Source organism: Pipra filicauda, unplaced genomic scaffold (genome assembly GCF_003945595.2).
Source record: "Pipra filicauda isolate LSUMZ 115617 unplaced genomic scaffold, ASM394559v2 scaffold62_size3274119_pilon, whole genome shotgun sequence".
In the NCBI taxonomy this organism is placed as follows: Eukaryota; Metazoa; Chordata; class Aves; order Passeriformes; family Pipridae; genus Pipra; species Pipra filicauda.
In genome coordinates, this window is record NW_024104787.1 from 3,173,157 (window position 1) to 3,198,455 (window position 25,299).

At 40.2% G+C, this 25,299-nt stretch overlaps 1 protein-coding gene across 4 annotated transcripts in view; it reads left to right on the forward strand.

The window, feature by feature from the left end:
• Positions 1-4,314: 4,314 nt before the first annotated feature.
• UBP1 (upstream binding protein 1) overlaps positions 4,315-25,299 on the forward strand; it is a 35,400-nt gene continuing 14,415 nt past the window's right edge. For 3 of the 4 annotated variants that reach the window (XM_027729221.2, XM_039388320.1, XM_039388319.1), the window contains exons 1-8: positions 4,315-4,904; positions 13,627-13,778; positions 17,792-17,868; positions 20,002-20,107; positions 20,718-20,824; positions 22,084-22,236; positions 22,373-22,483; positions 23,069-23,176. In XM_027729221.2, the coding sequence (XP_027585022.1) occupies positions 4,792-4,904; positions 13,627-13,778; positions 17,792-17,868; positions 20,002-20,107; positions 20,718-20,824; positions 22,084-22,236; positions 22,373-22,483; positions 23,069-23,176 (927 nt within the window). In that variant the 5' untranslated portion in view covers positions 4,315-4,791. The remainder of the gene's footprint in view (positions 4,905-13,626; positions 13,779-17,791; positions 17,869-20,001; positions 20,108-20,717; positions 20,825-22,083; positions 22,237-22,372; positions 22,484-23,068; positions 23,177-25,299) is intronic. The other variant, XM_027729223.2, reaches the window with a different exon arrangement.

A 25,299-nucleotide genomic window follows, 5' to 3' on the forward strand; every position in this document is an offset into this window, starting at 1 on the left:
TCAAGTTGCTTGGCTCTGTCCTTAGTGCTTTACCCTCAGCGAAGCACCACACTTCAGTCCGACATCCTGATGTCAGTAAGGTTTATACAGAAGAAGCATTTGACTCAGGGGAGGATGCCAGCCAGCATTAGTGATGAGCATATGGAGAAAGGAGTGTCCTAGGATCCCCACATCCCAGCAGAACTACACTTGGAACACCTTTATGCAGATATGTCTGCAAAATGAGGCTCCCACTGCCCGCACTTGCTCTCTGTTAGATCATGTCTCCAATTCCCGTTAGTGGATCTGCAGAAATGGAACAGCAGAGCCACAGGGAATGTCACCTCTGACAGGTTAGACCTGTGGATTTGGCCTGCTCGGAGTGTTAGAGAAGCAATTTGAAATCTCAAAATTCTTAACTCCTGTTTTAGACAATTACACCGGGCACACAGAAATCTTTAGACATTTGTCATGTCACCAAAGCTTGGGAGAGAGCCAGGAGGAAAGTTGTATCATTCTATAAAGCATATGGAGTCTTCTCTGTCCCACAGCCTCTGCTCTCAGTCATACCAATAAGTAAATATTTAACAATTTAGGCAAAAAATCTGCAATCTCAAAACTGGTACAGGTACCTAACTTGTGGGACTCTGCATGGGGCTTATATTGTCTATGTTGCAGAATATGAATTTTATTAGGGAAAAAGGCATCAAAAATCTACCAAATGTGCATAGCATGTAGGTTTTCAGATAAAAGAAAAAAATGTCTTCACTTTAATATTCATATTTTAACAGAAAAAGGACACTTTGTGTCCTAAAAATACCTAAAGATAACATCTTCAGAAATGCTTAGTCAGTTTGTTTATCATGGACAAGCTACACCCAACTTTTTAAGACTGAACTGCAAGAGGATGGGTCTCACTGTATCCACTCAAGATACCCTTAGGAGAGGTTGGAATTTATGTCAGAAAAAAACCAATTCCCAGTATAAAGTTCTCACCAATTTATGATCTTGTAACTGCTATATAGCTATGTTAATGCAAGTCTAGTAAGCAGATAAACCAGTTTTGCTATGCATAAATCAATCTGCATGTCGATTCTCTGGTCTTGGATCCTGTCTTAACTTATCTGACTGTCAGAAGTAGAAGGTGCATTACTTTTAGTTTCCTGCAAACCACCACCTTCTTTTGTACAATTTATAAAAAGTGGGTTTTAGTGCTATTTCTGCTACCTTATTATGAAGTCCACTTTAGGTCCACACAAAGTCTGAGTTCTCAACTAAAACTCTAATCCTTCAGTGACAGGAGTTTTAGCTAACTTGGTAGCGACTCCTGTTGTATGCTGAATAATGCCTACTAATTTATTAAGCGGACCATAAACATCTCATAATAGTCAATGAAATTAATTAACGCCATCATTTGGGTTGTTGCCACCTTCAGAAGTGCTAATAAATAATAAAGTGCTAATAAAGTGCTAATAATAGTAAATTAAGGAATTCAGGGTATTCTTGTCAGGCTTAAAAGAGGAATTCTGCCTGTGGTAATTTCAGTTCTTCTCACTAATAGCTGTAAGGTGGTAGCTAGTACCTATGCTAATGACTTGTCCATGAGCCCATGCCCTCTTCATAAATTTCCCTTTTTAAAGCTTCCCCTTATATGCAGATGAACTATTCATCTGTCCCCAGACAGGCAGAGAACTCTTACAGCAATTACAGCAGCAAAAAATACCAGTACCTTTTTTTGGAGAGGCTGGCAGTTGTATTTTAACTTAACAAATTGCCTTTAAAGATCATAAATCGTGGTCTGTGTGATTCTCTTTATCTTTGAGGATGTCACATGCACATTTTGAACAACAGCTAGTATTTTGTTAATCATTAATGAACTTAGGGCCTTCCTGACTTTATCTTTTGCAAAACTTGTGCAATTGTACTTAAAGCATGATCAAAATATGTTTTACAGTCTCAGTACTTTTCTGTAGTTTGCTCTCTGGATCTATCATTTTAATGAAACATCTCATAAAATTATTTAACTATCCTCTAAATGATTAATTATGATGGGTTTTCGAGACCCTTCTTTACATCAAGTCATGGGTTACTTACCCTATTTGATGACAAGAGGGAACAGAATTAGGATTATAATCTACATCACTGGCTCTTCCTTGCATCCCTTCTAGTTTTTCCAACTGCCAGGCCATTATGATCAGTACAAATTATTTATTAAAAGCTTAGCTGTCTCTTGGGACCTTTCCTTGGAGAGTATAGAATAACCAATTCTAATAACAGCATAAAATCAATCAACTTTAGTAATTTTTACAATTTATAAGTTCATATCCCAGAAAGAGAAATTTGATGCTACTTGAATACACCTGTATCAAACTCATTTTGGCCTGTTAAATGCTAGTTTTAATGCAGCTAAAAACCTACAAAATTGACTTAAGTTGCTATAAAATGGGCTGAGAAACAAATCAAAGGCCAGACAGAAACAGAGGAAATGAATTTTCTTTGCTTGGTACTGTGGGTACTGCATTTTCCACCCCACCATAGGTGGGTGCATTTCACCTGAAGAGGATGACAGCCATCTGTGCCTATCACAGGTCCATTTAGAGCTGCTCCCTTCTAGCAATTAGTGATAAGAGGGCTCTGACCTGAGCCCATGCTTATCTGGGCTTTGGTCATTTATGAGGTAGCCATGCCTGCAGGTGCCAAGTGAGCCTTCACCTCTGTGAACACCTCTGTTTTAACAAGCTGGAGATTGAATCCAGGATGCTGAGGTTTTAGAGTTTTTCCCCCTCAAATTAAGCAGTGTGTGTATTGCTTTAGGTTGTATACTATATATAAAGCATAAATATTTTTCTGCCTCACAGGTACTGCTTTGTCTTTTTATTGATCTTCCCGCAGTACTGACTGGTCATTTAGACTGCAACAGGGTAATCCTTCATAGGGGAGATCTCATAGCCAGTCTACAGCTTCCCTATGACAGGAAGCAGAGGGGCAGGCACTGATTTCTTCTCTGCGACAGCGCCCAAGGGAATTGCCTGAAGTTGTGTCAGGGGAGGTTTAGGTTGGATATTAGCAAAATGTTCTTCAACCAGAGGGTGGTTGGGTGCTGCAAGAGGCTCCCCAAGGCAGTGGTCACAGCACCAAGCCTGACAGAGTTCAAGAAGCATTTGGACAATGCTCTCAGGCACATGGTGTGACTCTCGGGGTGTCCTGCGCAGGGCCAGGAGTTGGACTACTCGGCCCTCATGAGGCCACATCTGGAGTGTTGTGTCCAGTTCTGGACTCCTCAGTGCAAGTAAGACTTGGAGGTCCTGGAGCGGGTCCAGCAGAGGGCAACAAAGATGATTAAGGAACTGGAGCATCTCTCTTACAAGGACAGGATGAGAGAGATAGGCCTGTTCAGCCTCAAGATGACTGAAGGGAGGGTGTCAAGAGGTTGGTACTAGGCTCTTCTCGGTGGTGCCAAGCAATAGGATGAGAGGCAACAGGCAGAAACTGATGCCCAGGAAGTTCCACCTGAACATGAGGAAGAATTTCTTTACTGTGCAGGTGACCAAGCACTGGAACAGTCACAACCAGAGATGTGGAGTCTCCCTCACTGGAGATATTCAAGAACCATCTGGACACAATCCTGTGCAATGTGCTCTAGGATGACCCTGCTAGAGCAGGGAGGTTGGACCAGATGACCCACTGTGGTCCCTTCCAACCTTATTCATTCTGTCATCTTTGTGGGTCCCTGCCAACTCAGCATATTCTATGATTCTGCGGGGTTTCGGTTTTTTTTGGGGGGGCAGGCTCCTCAGCGTTCTATGGAAAAATGAACCACGGCACGGTTTAAGTTGGGAAGGGACCTTAAAGCTCATCTTGTTCCAGCCCCCCTGCCACTGAACCAGGCTGCTCAGAGCTTTTACATCCCCGGAGGCGGGGGAGAGAAGCGGACCCTCTGAGGCACGACCGCGACAGAGTAGGCGCGGGACCCACCCCGCCATTCCCGGCGGGCAGGCGGGACCTGCCGCCACTTCCCGCCTCCTGCCCCCTCCGCGTCCGGCCGCCGCCGCTTCCGGGGCGCGCGCTCCCGCCATGCCGCGGGGCGGGGGCGGGGATCACCAGTGCCTGGCACCCGTGACGTCACCTGGCGTGAGGAAGTGCCCTCTCATTGGCTGCGCTTCCCCCTCTCCCCTCCGCTCGCGCCTCTCATTGGGCCCCGCGGCGTTGGCCAGCCAATGGTCGGCGGCGGGAGCGGGGAGGCACCGCCCCGGCCAGCGCTCGGGGGCGGGCGCCGCCGCCATGTTGTCGTGAGCGGCGGCAGCGGCGCTGCGGACGCGCCGGAGCGGCGGGCGCGGCCCCCGGGGCGGCCGGGACCTCCCGCGGCGGCGGCTCCTCCCCGGCGGGTGCCCGCGGCGCTGCTGCTGCTCCCGCCGCAGCCTCCCCCCTGCGAATGATGCGGCGGGAGGCGCCGCTGGGCTGGGTCGGAGCTCGGGCGGCGGCAGAAGCGGTGGCTCTGGGCAGTGCCCGGTCGAAGAAGGAGGAGGAGGCGGCGGCCGCCCGGTCCCCAGCGCCCCGCGGCGGCCGGGCGGGCGCAGGATGCTGAGAGCGACCCCGCGGCCTGGTCGCGCCGCGAGGAAAGGGCCCCCCCGGGGCTGAGCGCGGAGTGGCCCCATCCCGTCCCCCGTCCCGCACGTGCTTTCCCCCCCTCCTCTCCCTGCGTCTTCTCCAGCCCCTCGCCCTCCCGGCGCCCCTCCCCGGCGGCCCCGGTGCCGAGCGGCCCCGCCCCGTCCGGCCCCTCCCGCGGCGGGAGCGCGGCGGGGCCGGCGGAACATGGCGTGGGTGCTGAAGATGGACGAGGTGATCGAGTCCGGGCTGGTGCACGACTTTGACGCCAGCCTCTCGGGCATCGGGCAGGAGCTGGGAGCCGGTGCCTACAGCATGAGGTAACTCCCTCCTGTAACCTGTCCCCGGCGGCAGGGCCGCGTCCCGACCGGGCTCCCCGGGCCACCCGGCCCGGCCCTGCCCGTGCCTCGGGCAGCGAGCGCGGGAACGAGCCGCGGCTTCCCACGCTACTTCCCTCGCTTTTTTTATTGCTCTGGCTCCCAGAGGCTCTTCCCGAGGAGCGGGCACGTATCGGAGGGGCTCCCGCCCTGCCCTCCCTTTTCTCCTGGCAGGTGGCCGCTTGGAAAGGGCTGGCGGGCGGGCGGGCGGCTGCCTGGAATGGGGGGGGGGGGGCCTTTCCTTTTATTTGTGTAATCCCTGCCGTAAAAATGACACTTCGCTGTCCCTGGGAGATGTAACCGCAACCCACGGTCCGAAAGATTGTCATCTTATACTGGACAAATATAATTCTTATTTACAATAAACACTAACTGTTTTCTCCGGCGTTTAAAAATGTTCTTTCTCGATCAGGTAAACGTAGTTTAATAGGGTAGTAGTATGCTTGTATTTTAACCAATTTAAGTGTTTAAGTAGCGTTTGGGTGTGCTTTTTCGAAGCTAAGATAAAATTGTACTTGTTTGAAATGAGTAAATTTTATTTCACTTATGGGCGAAATGTGTGGATTTCCGAGTGAGTATTTAGGATGGGAAGGAGAAACTGTTTTGGAGGCACCGGGAGACATTTTAGTTCAAGGTTTTGGACAGGGTTAGTGTTTTGAGAGTCTGGAGAAACAGAGCAGTTGCATTTGATAGTTTTGAGGCCTAGCCTGTATGGAAGGCACATACATTCTCTCTCAGGTGACGTTTCATCTATTAAGTGTATTTTAAGGCAGTACTTCCCAGGTGAAGTGTTGAAAGTGCGGTGTCGTTACTGGAAGTTACAAATAAGGCCTTCAGCTGAATAGAAGTGAGGACCCTTCTGTTAGTATTTGGGATTGTGAGCTCGGCAGGTTGACAGTGGTGTATGTTTTTGATGGGGGGGGTTGTTCTCTGTGGGGTTTGGTTTTTTTGTTTTGTTTTGTTTTGTTTTTTTTTTAATTAAAAATAACTTTGAGAACGTGCCAGTTCAGGGAACAAGGTGATTCATCTCTCTTGATGAGAATACTCCTGATTTTGTATTCAGCTTCTCTGGATTTTATCCCACTTCTGTCCCATTTCTGCCTTAGCAAACATTCATCCCATGAAGAGGTGGGCCAGTTTTTGTGGGCAGCTGCATGGAGGTTGCCTGGATGGCTTCTTAGTGTGCAGACACCTATGGATAATGCGTGTGCTCCTGTTTAAGAACTGCTCTTCCTTCTCTATCACGATTCAGTTCTTTCTGGGATTTCTTATGATTAAAAATACTGAGTTTTGATTGGGTTTTAAAAAATACTTTCCTTTCTTTTCAGAGACTTCATTTCTCCTCCCAGTAATGCTCACTGTTCAGTTTCTTGGAACTGTAAGAATTGTAACTTTTACTGTTGGATGGATTGTTTTTTTCTGCTCATGTCATCCTGTTATGGTGGGGAGCAGTCCTAGGTGGTTTTTAGTTACAAAGACTTGCCTATTAGGACATTCTGAATTACCAGAAAAAGAGTTGTAGCTGTTAAAAGCACTTAAGAAGTAATATTGCATAAATTAAGCTATACATTAGACTTAAATTTTCTTGCGTGCTTTGCCTAGGATGTGTTTTTGGAAGACACAGGCCAGTAGTATTATTTGTAGCTTCAATCTCTGACCCCATAGTTAAAGGGATCACCTAGCTGCAATTAGGGTTTGCTGGATTCAGAGTGATTTCAGCAAGTATGCAAGTTATTTTATGTATTATTTAGATTTTTACTTCAGAGAAATTTTGACCTGTTAAGTGATGTGAGGGGGGGAAATTAAGAGAAGTGGCATAGCATGAAGAGTGAGAGATACTGCTTTCTCACTGTTCTGTGCCAGTAGAAGCTAATTACTTGTCACTGTCTTATGAAAAAATGATAGAAGAAAAAGAAGTATTGCCTAGAGGAGAGTGTTGGGAGAGCTCCCTAAGGTATATCCCATATTTTGTTACCAAGACCTGCATGTAACTATTTTACCTATTAGGATTGTATTTAAAGTAGTTGATGTGTCCTCGAGTTGATGATGAGTCAGTGCTCTGGAGTAGAATATATGGCATTACTCCTGTGTTTATTCTTATTAAGAAAGCTGCTCATGTCTGTTGAACAGTGACTAAGTTTCTTTTTAGAAGGCAGCTAAATGCCTCCTGAATTTCTCTGCAGATTCACGTGGTTTTAAATAGTTTTCAAAATTTCTTTATAAAAGCTTGAAACCCATTTTTTCTGATTGCTGTTCTAACATCCTCTCACGCAATAAAAAACTGCCTATAAACACAAAATTCAATTCAACTGATAATAACAGTTGTCAGATATGTCAGATAACACACCTCCCCCAAAACCTATATAAAACCACAGTACCTTTAGTGATAGTGAGTTTTGAGTATGTTATATTCATGGCAGTTACTGCCTTAACTTTAGAGTCGCTGTGCAAAAATAAAAAAAGGAGTTATCTCATTCAGGCCCTGCCTTTGGCTGCTGTTACATTATGACAGACAAAATGACTGTTTATGCTTCCCCTAACGCCTCCCACTCTTTTGAAACTGCTGCTGGATATGTTTTTTTTATTTAAGAGGAATGCTTACTTAAGGTATCCTGAATTTTTTATTTCCTTTTTCTTTTTCTGATGTACACAGTATTTTCTGCAGAATACATTGTAAAACTTCTGTTGCAGTGGTCTGTCTGTTGTTACGCATTGCACTGTAGAAAAAATAATTTTCACTGACATCTAGACTCTGTAAAATAAAATGTTATGAACTGATTAGAATTGGAGCTTGATTCTTTATGCAAGCGCATAAATATATAAATACCTGTCTGGAAATAGGCATTTGAAGGAAAAGAGAATCCACAAACCTAATCCTCCTCACTTTGTTACCACAGATAAAACATGCTGAAAGATAAACCTCATGTTGTAGATCACTGACACTGGACTGAGGTTGAGGTTATTTTTTTTGTTTCTTCCTAGTCAAGTGTGTGAATACATTACAAAAAGTCAGGTGCCAGTTTAATTTTTAAAGAAAAAACTTCAAATTCCAGAACTCCCTTTCTGTTCCTGTCACCTCTTGTGGTGGATGGACATCTCTGATTGAGAGCAGGGCAGCGAGTCTGCCCTTGTTTGCTCTTCATGCATTACTCCTATGTAGGAGCAATCTGTACTAGAGGAGCTGCCTGACCTCCCTGTGCTGGAGGACTGGATGGAGAACTGTGGATTTGTCATGGTGAACTTTCTTACTTTTCCTTGGTACAGTCAAGAGCTTAGGAAGACACAAGTTTTGGTGTTGGCATTTTCTTCTTTCTTTCATTGGTTAGTCCTTGTATTTTGTGCTAGACACCCTTTAAGTTGAAGCCTTTAACCATTTAACCATGTGGTGGCTTGTGGGATTCCCAGGAACAGCATTACATTTGCACCTGTTTCTCATTCGTGTTGCACTTCTTGACAGCTGCTGCAGAGAAAGTTGTTTCCCAGAAATTAATTCCAGGGCTCTTGTCTCACATCAAACTTGCTTTTCCAGACACAGGGAAAATGTTAGGAAGTACCAGCTCTCCCATTGCCTTATATTTTCCTATGGCTTGTTCACACTTCTTAACAGTGCAGAGCTTGGCTTTGAGATAATGACCCTTGATTCAGATACCGCTTGGGAAAATTTTTTCTCAAGGTATTTGTCCTCGTAAACTGTGCTTTAAAGTTTCAAAAGGCCTGTGTGTTCTTGAGATGCTTTAGTACTCACACCCAAAAGTATACAATCCAGAAGACAGATAAGGCAGATGATTGATGTGACATCACTTTGAATTTTGATGACATAGTAGTTCCTGTTCTTGTAAGGACAGGAGGTTCTTAATTTATTTTGTGACATTATTATTATTATTATTGAGGGTTTTTTGTATGTGTGTATTAGCTTGTTGTAAAATGCTTCAGACAAAGTATTGAAAAGAGGGTTTTAAATTTATAAGGAGGGTGATTTTTGAAGGCTGACAAACACATTTCACAAGCTTGGGAGGATAAATTACATTTTTTTTTTTATCTTTTTGTACTATGCTCATGTAGGCTATATAACATAGGACAGCTTCCCTCATGTGATCTATCCCACTGGATGCTTTCATTCAAGTGTTTCATTCACCTTGCTTCCACTTCTAAGCTTTCCTACTTTTGTATGGTCAAATTTCATTTGTGCACCTCTGTAGCATAGCTTGCTAAGACTGAGTGTTGGAGGATATGTTCACTGCCTGCTCTTCATGTGTAATGAAGACTGTGTCTGTTTGGGTCTTTCTGGGAAAGTTTTCCTCATCCCTCTAGGAGGAAAGAATGTCTTTCATTTGAATGCTTTAGATAACGCATTCTGAGGGACTGAGATAAGACTTTTCTTACTGGAGCTAATAGTTTCAAAAACTTGGTCTCAGCGTTCCTTCCACGAGGAGAGTAAATCTTGATAGGTCAACTTTTTCAAATGATATCAAAAAATCTGATGAAAGATGCTGCGTGTCCTTCATAATGTTGCTACTCACATGTCAGCTTGCTTTTAGTAGTCTTAAAGTTCACTTAAATGAGACAAGTGAGGTAAATTAGTCTTTACTTCACAAGATCAAAAGTTAACAGTGACAAAAAAAGAACAGAATCTCTTAAAGGTCTCTCTTCTCCTGTAGCCTGAAATACTTTCAACAGTAGCTATTTTGGAACACTTGCTTTTCCTCCATCTGGGCAGCTCTGCCAGTGGGTGCTTCAGTGTTGTTAAGAGGTTCTTTGCCATGTAACCTGAGCAGAGTTGGCAGTAAAAGTCCCTGTCACTAGTCTGCACTGGGCCAGCAAAAATCACACTTCACCAAGTGAGTAGGAAAGTAACTAAAGTATGGGCACACAAGTATACACAAACATGGAGGCTGCGGGGCGTTTACTGGTGGCAGATGATTTGTACTGCCAGGCTACTGGCTCATGTTAAATGCAGAAATTGTATTGAGGATCTGAGGGGAAAAAAGCTGGAGCTGAGAAGGCTGATCTGCTTTCCTGGTTGTTTTTTTTCTTCTTTTTGTTTTGTTGGGTCTTACAGTAGAATCACTATAAGCCTAGAGGTGGTAAAAAGACTGATTCAGCATCTCCATAGTTTCTGGGAACGTGATTGACATAATAGCGTATATTATGTGCAGTTTATAATCTTCAGTTTAAGTAAAGAGCACTATTAAAAATACTAAATTTCTGTTTCCCATTGGTTTCCTTCTCTGAATTGTGAGCACTCTTTGCATATTTTCTTCAACTGTGCTGTGCGAGCAGTGAGTTTTGTAGAAAATCCTTGTCACTGAAGTTTAGCTGGTCCCTATTTAGCTGACACTTTAAAGTCTTAATTTGAAGTATTTTACTCATACTTCATTGACTGTTTTAATTGCCTTTAGCTTTTCCCTGTTTAGATGGGGGAAAAGTGTATGTTCAAGTGTGAAAACACTGATATTTCATTCTTTATGAGTGAACAAATCAAAAAGTTATTTAAATTATATTTCTTTTAAAGATGGTCTGGAAAGGATTTTAAATTACATTGGTGTCTCTTTTCCTTTGGAATGTACTAGTACCCAGAAGACTCTTTTATAAGAAAAATTTGCCTTGTACTGTTTTCTGGAGTGTTTTTTTGGAATGGTGGCATTTAAGAATGAACATTATGCTCTCTTTACAGCTAAATTTTAGGATTGTGGAGTTGGATGTCTTTATTTCTATTTCTTCAGTGGCAATTAGTCATTACCACTTTGTAAGTATTAGCCAAAGCAGGGTTAAAGCTGGTTAAATTGGTCTTCCATTTGTATTTGTTGACTTCCAATGCCTTGTCTCTTAACTAATTCATTAACCACATCACACTTTCTTAAGCCAGACCAGCTACAGTTTTATCTGTAAATTGTGGGTGGAAAATGAAGGCTTGAAAGATATTTTTCATACATACACGAAAGACTTCTCTCTTTAATCTTGTGTGTTATGTGAAGGCAAGTGCTGCAGAACTCAGTTGAGAATTACAGGTTGTTTATTTGGAGAGATACTTTGCACGCCTTCACTGTTGCGCTTCGACTCTTACGTGTGTATTTGAAACATTGCTCTTGTTTCCGTGTTCTTGCCATTTTAAAGTTCCTCCTCATAAAAACACTAGTGTTTTATGTGCCAAAGTGTGTGGTGAGCAGCAGTTCTGTCCTGGGACTGTGCTTCCCTCTGCTTGTCACAGTGCTGCCTCCTGCGCTGGGCCGCTGGGCTGCCCTTCTGACTGACACCAAGGCTCGGAGCATCTCATTATTTCTTCTGAGTCATCCTCAAGGAGCAGTCTCCAATATACCGAGTTTTCTGTCTTACTCGTCGGTGTTGTGAGATATTGGTTCCGAATCTCACTGAATTATTGATATGGGTCAGAACCAACTCAGCGTCAGTGTGTGTGCGCGTGCGGAGAAGAGCTGGGCCTAGACCCGCAGGCCCGTGGTAAGGCCTGCACATCAGGCCTGCACATCAGGCCTGCACATCAGGCCTGCACATCAGGCCTGCACATCAGGCCTGCTGAGGGCACAGGGCAGAGCCGGAAGAACTGCACCAGACGTGGCTGAGCCCACGCAGAGCCCGTGGCATCACTGAAGGCGGTGCAGCCGGGCTGTCAGTGAAGGCAGACCTGCCTGGTAGCCCACCCGCACCAAGCCCCTGGAGCCTGTGACTGCCTGCAGCACACCTCACTCTGGCCTGGAAGGCACTGACTGGATATCCTTTCTGGGAGGGAAAACTGAACTCTGTAAATACAAGAGACTCCATGTGCGCTCTCTCTCTGTGTCTTTCCTCTCCTGCAACCTGAACCATGTGAACCATCAGATCTTGTTGGTAACCATTTTTCCTCTCTCTCCTTCTCTCTTTCTTCTTTCTTTACTCTTTTAATCCGTTTTCTTCTTTTACTCTTTTTCCTTCTCTTTTGGGTAACTTAGAACCAATGAATGGGGTTTTACTAAAGCTGGTATATTGATTGTTTTTAGTGAGGGTTTTCTGTGGCATGGGTGTTTGTGCTGGGTGTTTTAGTGAAATACTTTTTCTTGGTTGTATTTTACTGCTGTAAAATCTTTTGTCAAAATATCTTATTTTCCTCACTAAATTAAAAGAATTTCTCTTAGAGAAGAGTGTGTAACTCTTTCTCCGGGCACTAATTAGAGGTTATAACGAACCAGAAGGCTTTTAAAAAGTCTTCAGTAAAATGGAACCACTCTGGGCAGCTTATGGCTTAAAATCCAGAGTGTAACAGATGTGGTGCTCCTTTTCTCTGCACAAGTAAACTCCTTTAAGAGTGTTCACTTCTCCCAAATGGGTATTTCACATTGTCTTCCTTTGTAACTTAGTTAAGCCTTCTCTGGGCTCCAGTTTGAGAAGCTGGCATCAGAAGTAGTTAGAATATGGTACAACAGGCTAGTAATGCTTTTTTGGACAGTGTCCTGCCTTGTTCTGCTTTCATGCCTCTTTGTAGCACCTTCTGTGGTCCCTCCCTAGAGGAAAGGAACCTGCATGCATGGGTGTCTTTTGATATAAGCTGGATTTCAAGAGGAATTTATAATAGAGTTCTCTTTAAATAAAGTAAGCTCTTGCAGAAATGGAACAGCGGAGAAAAAAATTTAAATCCAAAACTTCTGAGTACAATGTGCAAATAATAGTGCAATACAGATAAGACAGCTGTAATTCTTTTACAAAGTATATTAAATCTATGTTTATGATCAATGTAAGAGATAAAACGATACACGTTGGTTAAAAACTGAGTCAGTAGGTGAGGTGGTGTGAGAAATCTTTGAAAATATATTTCTAAACTGAATTAAGAAAGTTTCGTAGATCTGCAGATGATTTCATCATGAACAAAAATTCAGTGCAAGAAAAAGTCTTTGAAGTTTAATTTATGAGGGATTACTGTATACAAAGCAGACTAATCTATTGCTAATACAGATTATTCATTTCTGTGGAAAGCAGAAGATGTGTTTGCCGGTTGAGGTGAAGCTGTCTTTCTTACAACAGCCTGTGGACAGCATGGATTGCTCTTTACTCTTCTAAAATTTAGCAGTTCTAAAGTTTTCTGGTGGTTGTAAGTCTTACCTATGTGAAGTGAATCTTGGCATAAACTTTGTATAACTTTTGTGAATCTGTGGCTTAATCATTTTTGGGCTAAAGCCTAAGAAAAGTTATGATTGAAAAATCTCCAGTGTCCACAGAATTAATAGGCTAGATATAATGGTACTAAATGGGGAGAGATACTTTCACAGTGTAGGTAACTTACTTGGGGGAATATATTATCTCAAAAAAGAAAATAAAAGCCTTGCTTTCATCTGCATGTTTGTTAGGCAAGCTTACCTGTGTTGACAGGCAAAAAGTTTAATGAAAACTGGATTTTTTCAGTGGAGGCAAGAACTGAAGATTAAAATTTCATAGGAACAGCACAGCTTTATTTATTGCCTGCTTAGGTCCTACAGCATTGTTTATGTATCCTAGCCTAAAGTTCTGGTGGACAATGTTTTGGGTACTGCTCATATAGGTTTCACTAATAAACTGAGTGACACAGTTCTGTATATATCTCACTGTGAGGTTTTTTAAGTCACAAATAACTTTTTTTTCCTTAACTCCAGGCAAAACAGGGCCAACAGTCTCACAAAGTTATTTGTTTTGTTCTTTTCAGTGATGTATTGGCACTGCCTATTTTCAAACAGGAAGATTCCAGCCTTCCACAAGAAAATGAGACCAAACATCCACCCTTCCAGTATGTTATGTGTGCTGCAACATCTCCAGCAGTAAAATTATATGATGAAACTCTCACATACTTGAATCAAGGTTGGTATACACATGTGAAGGCACCTTGTGGTGCAGGTCTAAAACTGGAATGGTGTTTCATGTTTTGATACACGTATATATGTATATCCAAAATGAATGTATGTAAAAAATTAGGTTGGATGCCTTACTAGTAGTCTTGTTTTATGTTTAGCTTGTAGGCTCATGTATGTTGTTACTTCCCCTTTAGAGTCTGGTGGGGTTTGGTTTGGTTTGTTTTTTCCTGCTCTGTGTTGCCCCTCTCCATCCCCCACATCCCTCAATAAAATCAAGCCAATAGAGCTTTTAGAAGACAGATTTCAGGTAGTAATAGCTTAAAACACAGGATTAATTTTGCATTCCTGTTTAGATTTGATCGATAGTTGCAAGTTAGTTGGATATTTGCATAAGATACACACAAACAACCCTCAAAAGTCATAATAAATGTTATAGTATCAATCCCTGAACAAAAAGTGTTGCACAACAGAGGCCACTGTAATTGTTCTTAAATTAGCTATGCATATCTGCCCGGAACAGTGTTATGTTTGAAATATAAACACAAGTGCAGCTACCTTTGTACATTCCTTTGGAGTTTGTATGCATTTCACTATTGTCTGTCGACATGTATCAGAAATTAACTAGATAAATACTTCACCTGAATCATGCTGGGTTTTTTTCCTCATAGCCTGTGGTTAATTTGCATGCAGACTTGGGGTTTTTTCTTCTAGAGAGGGCACTGACTGCTGGGTAAAATAATCTGAATGTAGTCATTGTCATAGGATATAACCTCCCTCACCTCTGGAAATTCCATTGAAGTCCTAAGTTTAATCAACTAGTATTCTGAACTCAAAATCATTTCTTATTTGTTTTAGTCCATATCAATAGCTTTGTACCCTCCCACCCCTCCATCCCTCTCCTCTGGCTCTAATGCTTTAGGATCACTATTCCTAGATTTAGTTCAGCTTTCTTTTCCTTGTGGGTGTTGACTCGAAATCTCTACAGGCTGCACTGTAATTAGTAGAGCACAAGGCAGTGGACTGAAGGAAGAAAGTGCTTGCTATCTTGCTTCTTAGAAGAGCTTGCTATTTAAGTGACAGTATCTGAAATGACTGTAAGTGTTTCTTCTGCCTTTGAAAATCTTTTTTAATATAAAGATTTCATTGACAAAGAAATTTTGCTGGTTTTTGATGTCCTCAGTAACTTTTCCTGGTGTTGAAAAATGAGAGCGTTGGTATACCTTTTTGTAAATAAATATTGGAAGAAAAAAAACAGTTGGCCAACTTCCTTTCCATGCTAGTACTTCAGAAAGACAGTATATTTACTGCCTAGGTTAAGACCTTTTCATAAAAATTTCTCTATTAGCTGTAAGCACATATGTATGTATATATGTAAAAATGTGTATCTTGGGATAGTTTTGAGACATGACATCTTTCCTAGTGAAACCAGCTTAAAATAAGGATTGGTTTGCAACACTGAGTTGTGCTGATACATGTTTGTGTAATGAGTTGGATTAAGTCCTCTAGAAAATGAACAATTTAAATCCCCATCACTTCAGTTATCTGGTTTCTAGTTTGCCCCCATTAGCAGGCTGTGTCTGGTTTAAATAATTTTCAGGATTTCAAATACCCTCTTTAATTTCGTCAGCAGTTGTCTTAGTTTCCTGACTTAGGAATATCAGAAGCAGTGGCAAAATTTGGCCTGTTAAACTGTGGTGTCATTCCCTAAGGCAGTCCTTAAGCAAGTCCCGACTTTACCCTCTGTCAGTAAGTATTTTAATGAGAATAGCAAAGAGTATAGTTCAGAGTTCATCTGGCTGATGCTCTTAGTCATATGATTTAGTTTTAGGTGGTGCTATGAGGAGCGGGGTGTTGGACTCAATCCCTGTGGGTCCCTTCCAACTCAAGATATTCTGTGAGCTAATGGAATGTTTAAGATAATCAGGTGTTCAGCTGAAGCTGATTTTAGAGGTTCAGATCTTGGAGTGGTGATGGTTGATTGTTCAGGGGTTTCCAGGGTTCTTACTGACTATGAAATCTCTTAGATGAGTCCATTGAGAATGCATGTTGGAGTTGTGGGACAATGTTTTGAGTTGACTGTTGCTCAGCTTGAGGTATATCAAATAACAGAAGGGGTATGGAAGAGAATTGCTTTTGAAGGGGGAAGTTTCCTTTAGGTTGGCTTGCACAGTGTGCGGCTTGGCTTGAAGTTCTGTGAGTGCAAGGAACTGCTTGGGAGAGATAGGGTCAAGCTTGGAAAGGGGAGCAAAAAGGTATCCTTGCCAGCCTGATGGGTGACTTGGTAAGGAGGGCTTTGAAGTAGGAACAGTGGGGGAGGGAGAGAGTGACCAGGAGTACTTGAGACAGTGATGGACATGGTTGATGAGCAGAGGGGGCCTGGAATGATGTGCAAAAATGGAACACAGCATCAAAAGAAGGAAGCTTAAACAGGGTCTCCTTCAGCATTTGGATGTAAGCAAACCTCTAAAGCATCATTATGAGGACACCCCAAGACCCTTTCTGGTAAACCAGCATGGCATCTGAAGTGCATCAGTAGTGCAAGCAGCATAGCAAGTAGTGCTTTTCGTGGTTCCAGAGCAGCTGCATGTCCAAAACTCCAGAATGGAGTTTACCTGCACCTTTGTCTTGAAAACCTCCCGAGTTATTCTTACATTTTTCAAGTCAGGTATTCCTTGATTTTGACCTTTACCAAATTTTCAGTCTTAATACTGTTACTTTGTACCTAAAAAAGGTTAACTACACTTGTTGAGGGAGCAATCAGAATTTTTTTCTTCACCCACCTCGCTCAAAGAAAACGATGAAAAAGAACAGAGAAATACTTGCAGAAGTTTAATAGTACTAGATTTTAAAAAGTGCTGACTATAAATATCTCTGTGAGTAAAATAACAGTGGTAATTGAACAAATCTCACTGACAGGAGAAAGGTTTCTTCCTCTTAAATATAGGAGGAGAAATTTTCTATTATTTACCCAGCTGCACTAGGTTTATCTAATTTTTATATGGATTTATGTCATCAATGACTATATCAGTGTTCACATGCTGCTGGGGTAAAGAAAACCTGTACATGTGTGGAGTATCTACATAAATGTACTAATTGTGTTACAGCAAAAAAAAACCCCTGAAATGGTCCACAGTTACAGGAGGTAACTTTGGTCTATGAAGCACTGAAAGGAGGTGAAGAAATCATTTGCTTGTTTACAAGGTTATTACCTTGTAGGGCAAGTCAAAATGTCTTTTAAGTGTGCTATACACTGGAGCATAAAGGTAGTTTGGAGGGCAGTGTAGAAGGTGATGAATTTACTGCATTTGATCTTGGTGAACATGTTGAAATATATTTTGTCCTATATTTTAATTACGGAAATGTGATTTTTGCAAATGAATATATGCTGCTCACATTAGAAGAAAAAAAATGCCTGTGGTTCAAATAGATTACTTCAAGCTTTCCCTCTCTTGAAGCACAGCAGTTTATCATGTTCACAGGAAATACCGGTTTGTCCATACCAGTTTGATGTAAACACTAACTGTCCCTTTTAAAGGCTTATTTCTGAAGTCATACAGAGCCTAAAAATCATACGAAGGCAGCAGGTACATGGACAAAGTTAAACATGGGAGAATAGTATTTATGTTGTGGGAAAAGTATAAAAACTCTGCAAGAGTTTGTTTTGGAAGACCAGTTAATGGTTCTCAGTATGTTGCCTTTCATAATTTTTTTTTTAAAAGTAAAGGAATTCAGCTTTGAATTTTTTCTTTTTCATAAAAAAATATAGAAACAAGTACTTGCACTTCATGCAAAATGAGATGCTTAAACCTTGAAAGTATCTGTAGTTTTAAAAGGACCGAAACGTTTCATTTTTTTCCATTAATTTCCATGCTATGAAGTGCACATTGCTGTGAAGATCTCAAACACAAGTTTCAAGTACTGGTATTCTTGCAAACTGTGAATTTTAGTTTAACTGCATTAAACACAAAATGGCTTCGTGCTCTGACTCTTTCACTGATACGGTTGTTTTTCTCTTTGAAGGTCAGTCCTATGAGATACGGATGCTAGATAATCGGAAAGCTGGAGACATACCAGAGATCAATGGAAAACTGGTGAAGGTGAATTTCAGTTCTCTAGCTAGTGTTACTAACAGACCAGAGACTGTATTCTGTGGATTTTTTTTTCTGCTGTCACTAGGTATTTGTTCAGATTGTGTGGACCAGTGATGTTTACAAATAAAAACATGGGAATATAAATACCCAGTGCATATCACAGTTGTGTATACTGAAGACCTGAGTATTTTCTGCAAAGCTTAAGATAGTTGTTTCTAGATTGTATCCAGCATCTTCTGAGCCATTACATTGTCTGTTTCAAGTGATTAGGAGAGGTAGGAGGAAGCTGGAAGATCATTTAGACGGAAGTGGAGGTATTGTGAGCATGTTTCTTAACAGGGATTATGGGGAATACCTGGAGCCAACCTGTGGTTTTTGCAGCAGTGGGATATTGAAGATATATCCATAGGAAAATGGATCTCTCTAATTTTGCTGTTCGTTGAGCAGTTTATTCCACAGCTGAGCTCCTTTTCCCAGTTGCAGATTTGTCTCCTTGTGCTTTAATGTTAGCAGAAGGTACTGTGGATCTGAGTATGAAGTACAAGAATGAGGCAGACTAAAAAATTACCAATTCATGGTGCAGATTATTAAAAGAAGTGATGAAGGGGAAGGGTTTGGATTTTTCTTTTAAACATCTGATGATTGATTTTATTGATTATCTAAAAAGTCTTATTCGGATATTAGGAAAGAAGGGAAAAATGTGAATTAAAGTCACTTTGAAAGTGGTGCTGATAAATGCTCTGGAACAGTGTGCCTGTGGGAGGCTGAATCTTTACATGTCAACTTTAGGCTGTATAATTTGTGAACTTTGGCTTGCTTATATAGTCCTATGGCTTGTTCTTATTTGTCTGTGGGATAGTTGTTCAGAGATCATTTCAGGAATTGTTAAGCGTGAGCATAAAACTGGGATTTGTGAGTTATGTAATTAAACTTTTTACAACCTGGCATGGTGACTTGCTGCAGTAAGCATGTGGAATATTTGCACCCTTAGGTGCAACACCCAAGGTGTAGCCTTGGGGTATCTCTCTGGTGTAATTTTCTAGGTTTATATATGGGTGATGAGTCATTTGGTAGGTAGAATAGGACAAAGCAGTGTAAAAGTTTTTAAAAAAGTAAATTTTACCACAGCAAGGTGTTGTAATGCTACATCAATTAACTTTTTGTTTTGGCCACTTAAATACTGGAATCCCAGTACTTTACCCAAGAAGACATTTCATGCTGGTGGAGGTGGCTGCAAATATTTCCAAGTTCCAAACTTGCCAGTTTGCAGTGCAAAAGGAGTGGTATGTTTGTGTGTGTTATCTTTGAAATAAACCCAAGGAAATGCAATGAAGAGGCACTCCATTTAAAAGTTCTTGGGTTTTGTGGACTCTTCTGGCTGCTGTTAATACAGGGAAGACTGTAGAATAATGAAAAAAAATGATGCAAACATGTCTGTATTCTGTTTGTTGGGTAGCAATTAATGTGTGCAGTATTTCCCCCCCCCATATGTAACAAATTGTTTGGTATGTGCATTCATACATTTAGCAGTACCAAAACTGGTCACAAATTGTTAGATAATTGCTTCTACCTGAGTAAAGTTAATCATGTTGTAGTTGTTTTAGATCAATATTTCAGATAGAGTAGTTGGGAAAGTTTGGAAGGGTTTTTTATCCCTTCTTTCTATTAATTAAAATCATAGATTGTAAATATGCTTATAAATACTAGGAAGGGAGTTTATTTTATTTCCTAGAATGTACCACAAAAAATCACAGCATTTCCACTGAAAAAATGGTCAGTAATATTCACCACTTTTTTTGTGTTGCATTCTAAAATAATTTGATGTTGCCTAGACAGCGTTGATACTGTGCTGTCATTGTTGCTCAGTTCGCTGCATGTAATTCATAGTGACCTTTAGAATATGCAATGAGATGGAATTCTCTCTTGCATTTTTTACCACATTTTCAAGTATCTCCTGCTCAGTTCTATTTCTGTGTTCTGGAATATTTTGGGATCCTGATGGTTGCCAAATTTTTTGCTGTAAATATGTATTTATCAGCACTGTGGCTATTTTGAACTGTTTTAGAGCTTTATCTTCAGGCTGTTTCTATATGTGCAGTAACTTGTGGGTCATCAGATGCTTGTTTTCTTCTTTATTAGAGTATTATAAGAGTTGTGTTCCATGACAGAAGATTGCAATATACAGAGCACCAGCAGCTGGAAGGCTGGAAGTGGAACCGCCCTGGGGACAGACTTCTTGACTTAGGTATAATTGTTTATGTTGGTTGCCACTGTATGAAATTCACTTCTCAAATTTAGGTTGATCATGTTCATATTTATACTGGAGCTGGTGAAAAAGGACAGACCGGTTTTTCTGGATTCTGCTTTCTCATCGTGTGTATTTTGAATATAAATGTTCTTACCACTGTCACATTCCTTTAAAACTATAAAAAGTGCTATAAAAGTAAGATAGCAACTCTGCGACCTTACACGTTTAATAATTCTAATTTCTAATTTTGGTTACTAAATGTTACAGTAATTAGGTGAACACAGACAAAAGTAACTTCTAGTAGATTGTGAAAATGGTACCAATGTGGTTTCTGTACTTTGCGTAACTTGATCGCTTTTGGTGCGTAACTTGGGATGGCAGCAGGGGAGGAGAACCAAAAACCACCCAAAACCTTGAGTACTTTGTATGTTGAATCTACTAAGTTCTTCATATCCTAGGAAACTGTTTCTGGACTTATGCCAAGCCACCAAAGCCCACATTTTTCCACCCTGCCTTGTGTATGCTTATGGTAACCTTTTTTACAATTTGTTTATAGTGTTTTCTTGCAATATGATTAATTTGATATATATGCTGCTTATTTTAATAGATATTCCAATGTCTGTTGGAGTCATTGATATCAAGACAAATCCAAGCCAGCTCAATGCAGTTGAATTTTTATGGGATCCAACAAAATGTACATCTGCTTTTATTCAGGTTTGAAACTTTATTTGACTGGATGTCTGTGTTTGGTGCCTTTCAGTCACAACCAGTAGTATATTTGCACTACAAAGCATCTCGGTTTCTTACTTGTGAGATGGCCATTAAATACCATCTTTGTGAAAAAACACAAAGGTTCATAGTTCTATTAAGGTCCCTAGTAAGGTTTTTCAATTTACTTTGAGTTTATAGAAAAATAGATAAAAAAGCTTTCAAAAAATTTTTTGAAGAAAGCTGTCGTAGTTAAAAAATATTTAGTTATAAGAAGTATAAGAATTAACTAATATCCCTCTCAATAACTCTCATTACTACTTTCTTTTTTCAAGTGAGAAGCTCACGTGCCTGGTTGTGGGCTTAAGCAGAATCTTGGCTTGAGGATACAAAATGAAAAGTATTGTGTTAAAAAATGAGGGGTTTAAATCAGATATTCAGAGATGTTTCTTACTATATCAATAGGCTTCCTTGTATGAGGAATTTTATTATTTGTGTATTTAATATTCAGAGCAACTGAACATTCTTTGTTTGGGAATTATTAATATGGAATGTTCAGATTTGCATTGGGATTTTTACCTTTTGTCTCAGATCTGGTTTTATTAGAAAAAGGTATAAGTATAAAGTTTGAGATAGCAGTGTTTCTTGCTGAGGCTGTCAAAATAGGTTAAATTCCATATTGTCAATAAATTAATTTTGATCTAGTATAATGAAAGATACTTTTTTTAGTAGGAGTTACATAATTAATAAAATGTAGTCTACTTGAAGAAGTATGAGATAAACTATTGAATATTTTTGTTTATGTGCTTCCTTAGAAGTGGTAACAGACTGAAAATGGAACTGATACATATTATGCAAGTATACTTCACTCATTCTAAAGGCTCACTTAAAATTCCATAAGGAAGCAACAAAAAACTGGGAGCACTGTCCAGTGAGATTCATCTTAACTCCTTCTGTTGCACTGATTTTCTCCTTAGATATCTTTTAAGGGAATTTCTAGCTTATAAATCCACATTTCATTCTGATGTCGCACCTGAGGCAATTCCATACTGATTTAAAGGCCTGTGGATTTATACAGTTGGGCATATTTGAAAATACCCTGACACGAGGGTGCATGAGATGAGAAACTCTTCTAGTCAGTGACCTTTTATAGCTTTGCTAATATTTATTGCAAGAAACTGTATGTGATGTTGGTAACATGTAATAAAATTTATGTCTGGAATGCTTCTGAGGGTCGTTTTTGTTTGGTCATTGTTTCCTTTCAGGTACATTGTATCAGCACTGAATTTACCCCTCGTAAACACGGAGGAGAGAAAGGAGTTCCTTTTAGGATTCAGGTTGACACTTTTAAACAGACTGAAAATGGAGAATATACAGATCATCTGCATTCAGCTAGTTGTCAAATCAAAGTTTTTAAGGTAACAGCAGAAAACAGATCCTTGTCTCTCAGAAGTTCTCATAAAGATGCAGAACATCGTGATGTTACTGCTTGACTTCTGAGATCAGATTTCAATTATAAAACCATTTTCCACTTGCATTCTTGTTCATTTATAGCCCAAAGGAGCAGACAGAAAACAGAAAACAGACAGAGAAAAGATGGAAAAGCGAACTGCACATGAAAAAGAGAAGTATCAGCCTTCATATGACACCACAGTTCTTACAGAGGTAACAAAATAAAATTGCATCTGCTGACTCAGGAGAAAATACATAGATACAGCATGTTGCTTAGCTGCAGTCTTGGAAGGGTTGGGGAAGAATTAGTTCTACATAAAGATAAGCTTTTTATTTGACAAATTTGTCCAGTGAGCAGCAAGCTTTTTATTTGACAAATTTGTCCAGTGAGCAGCAACATTAAATTTTAAGCTGTTGTTTGGTAAACTTGCATTTAGATACTCGATAGATTCTTGTATTAAACCACACTAAGATTGAACGCTGTTTGACTGACTGTACTGAACCCTCAAGACTTTTGATAGAGATCCAAAAATCTTGCATATGAAAAGAAAAAAAAAACAAAAAAAAAAAGAGGGGGGACTCTAGAACTTAATTACCAAATTTGAGCTTCAAAGTGTTTTACGGAGATTACTGAGTTTAAGGCCAGAGCCTCAGTAGGTTTTTGCATTTTCTCTTAATTTAAACATCAGTGAGTTCTATGCAGTTTTCTGAATATTTCAGAAGTTTTTAAAAGGCTTTTAGATCTTTCCTCACTGTATAATGAAAAGAAATTGATCCACATCTTTGGTGTTTGTCCAGATGAGGCTTGAGCCTATAATTGAAGATGCAGTTGAACATGAGCAGAAAAAGTCCAGCAAGCGGACTTTGCCAGCAGACTACGGTGATTCTCTGGCAAAGCGAGGCAGTGTAAGGGACTTCTGCTTACCTTTTGATTATGCAAGATACCTTGTGCAGTGTTAGATATAGGAGAAACTTCCATTATATTAAGTAAAAATATTTTGATTGCTGTATCTTAATTTTATTCACTTTTATGTGTACCAATTACTCCATGTTTGTTTTCAGCAAAGGAATCCTTCCTAAATCTAACACTTAAACTGTTGCAGAGGGACTGTGTAACTTAAAAGTCAAGAGCTTTCAGTTTATGTGACTTTAAATGAAATAGCTTTTTGCTTTCCTAAATGTATGTAATTAGTGGAAGTAAGAACAGTGAAATTTAGTGGTTTGTCCCTGTTTGTACTTACATTCAACAGAAGTTTTCATGTACATCAGTATTTTTTAAAGTGCCATGTGTTGTAGATGGTTGTTACTGATTTTTTCCTTTAGCCATCTACGTACTGTGCTCCAGGCAGGTTTAATGCAGCTCAGAAGAGTGTCCGTTCATCTTCCTGAAGTGTTACATTAACCCTGTATGTTTACCCCAAAAGGAAGCTAACATATATCCCGTGCCCTCCCTAACGTATGTCCTCTGTAGTCGTCCTGTCAGGGGTTAGCATTTTAGATCTCTTAAATGCTATTCCTTAAGGTGAATATCATTAAGACCTTACACGTTTGAGAGAAACAATCCCACCTCTTTCATTTAGCAAGTTCGAATGTCATTTAATAACATGGCTGTGAAAGACAGTTATTTGACTGTTCTTTGAACAGGCACACTGTGCTGATTGCAATTTCCTGCCAGTGCTTAGGCAATGACTGTCTGACTCCTGTCCCTCAGACATAACTTGGTTTGTATTTCTGATCTGTGAAAGTGATGTATAAGGTTTTATATTTCGGTTATAAAATACTTCAGAATATACCTCTTCTTTATAAACCATGTAACGGGTGGCAGGGAACAAGCAGTATTAGTCAGATGGGTTCTTTGAAGGATTCATGAGTGGTTTTTTTGTGTTGTGCACCCTGAAACTATTGTAGGTACTAAGCTGCCTGAATTTACGTTCTACTGTTCTTGGCTGTTGGGTTGGGTTGGTTTTGTTTTGGTTTTGATTTTTCTTTTAAGGCACACTTTAAGGATTTTTTTGGCACTGTGTTCTTTTATTAGTTTCAGCTGGCCCTGGGGTAGAAACAGGACAAAACAGGATTTTATCACTTTCACTTATAAAGCATCTTTTGAAGCTGGTCTTTGAGGGATTTCTGTGTTATTCTTTACCCTATGCTCTCTTCTCCTGTTGTTATTTCATTGAATGATTGTTGCTTATAGGAAGAATAATAGAGAAAAGTATTTTTAAAAAAATTAAACAAATTCATTGTCCAGAGTAGAACATGCTGTAGCTAAATGATACCTGGAAATCGCCTAACCTTTTCTTGACAATCCCTTGAAATATTAAGCTTCTATGAATGGAAGCATTGCTTTAATTGTACAGAAAAAAAGCTGAGGTAGGACAGTACTGGACTTCTAATGCCTTTCCCAAAGCACATAAAGGACAATGACCCACAGGCTATTTTGAATAACAGGTATACACAGCTTTCCAATTCTCTTAATTGTGCAGCTGACTTTTCCTGGTTTGCATTTGCCCTTAATAAAATGTTGTCTTGAGATAATTCGGTGAGTTTGTTCAGACCATTTGGAATTTTATCCATGTAGGATGAAATCCTTTCAACCTTGCTTACTTGGTTTTGTTTGCAGATTTGACACATGATATTTCCATCATTACAATGATTTTTATCATTAACAAAATTATTAAAAATCAACAAACCCATAAAAAATACCAAGAAACACTATTTCTGCTGTATTCATAGTGGTACCTTGGTAATTGCTACACACTCACTAAACATTGTGTTTAGCTATATAAGTTGAATGTAAACTTGTTTTCTTGATCGATAAAAGGAATATCTGATTTATATCTTGAAGGCCAACTCATCGGGCATTCTTCTCTTGTCACCAGACAGTCTTATTCTTGGGGGCCCTCTAAATATGGACAGGGATGATACATGTTTCTACTTAGAGCAATTCTGTCCTTGCAAATCTCTCTTCTCAAACTTGGCCATCAGAAGCTTTGGCTGTTACCAGACTTCCCTCATACATGTAGATCAGA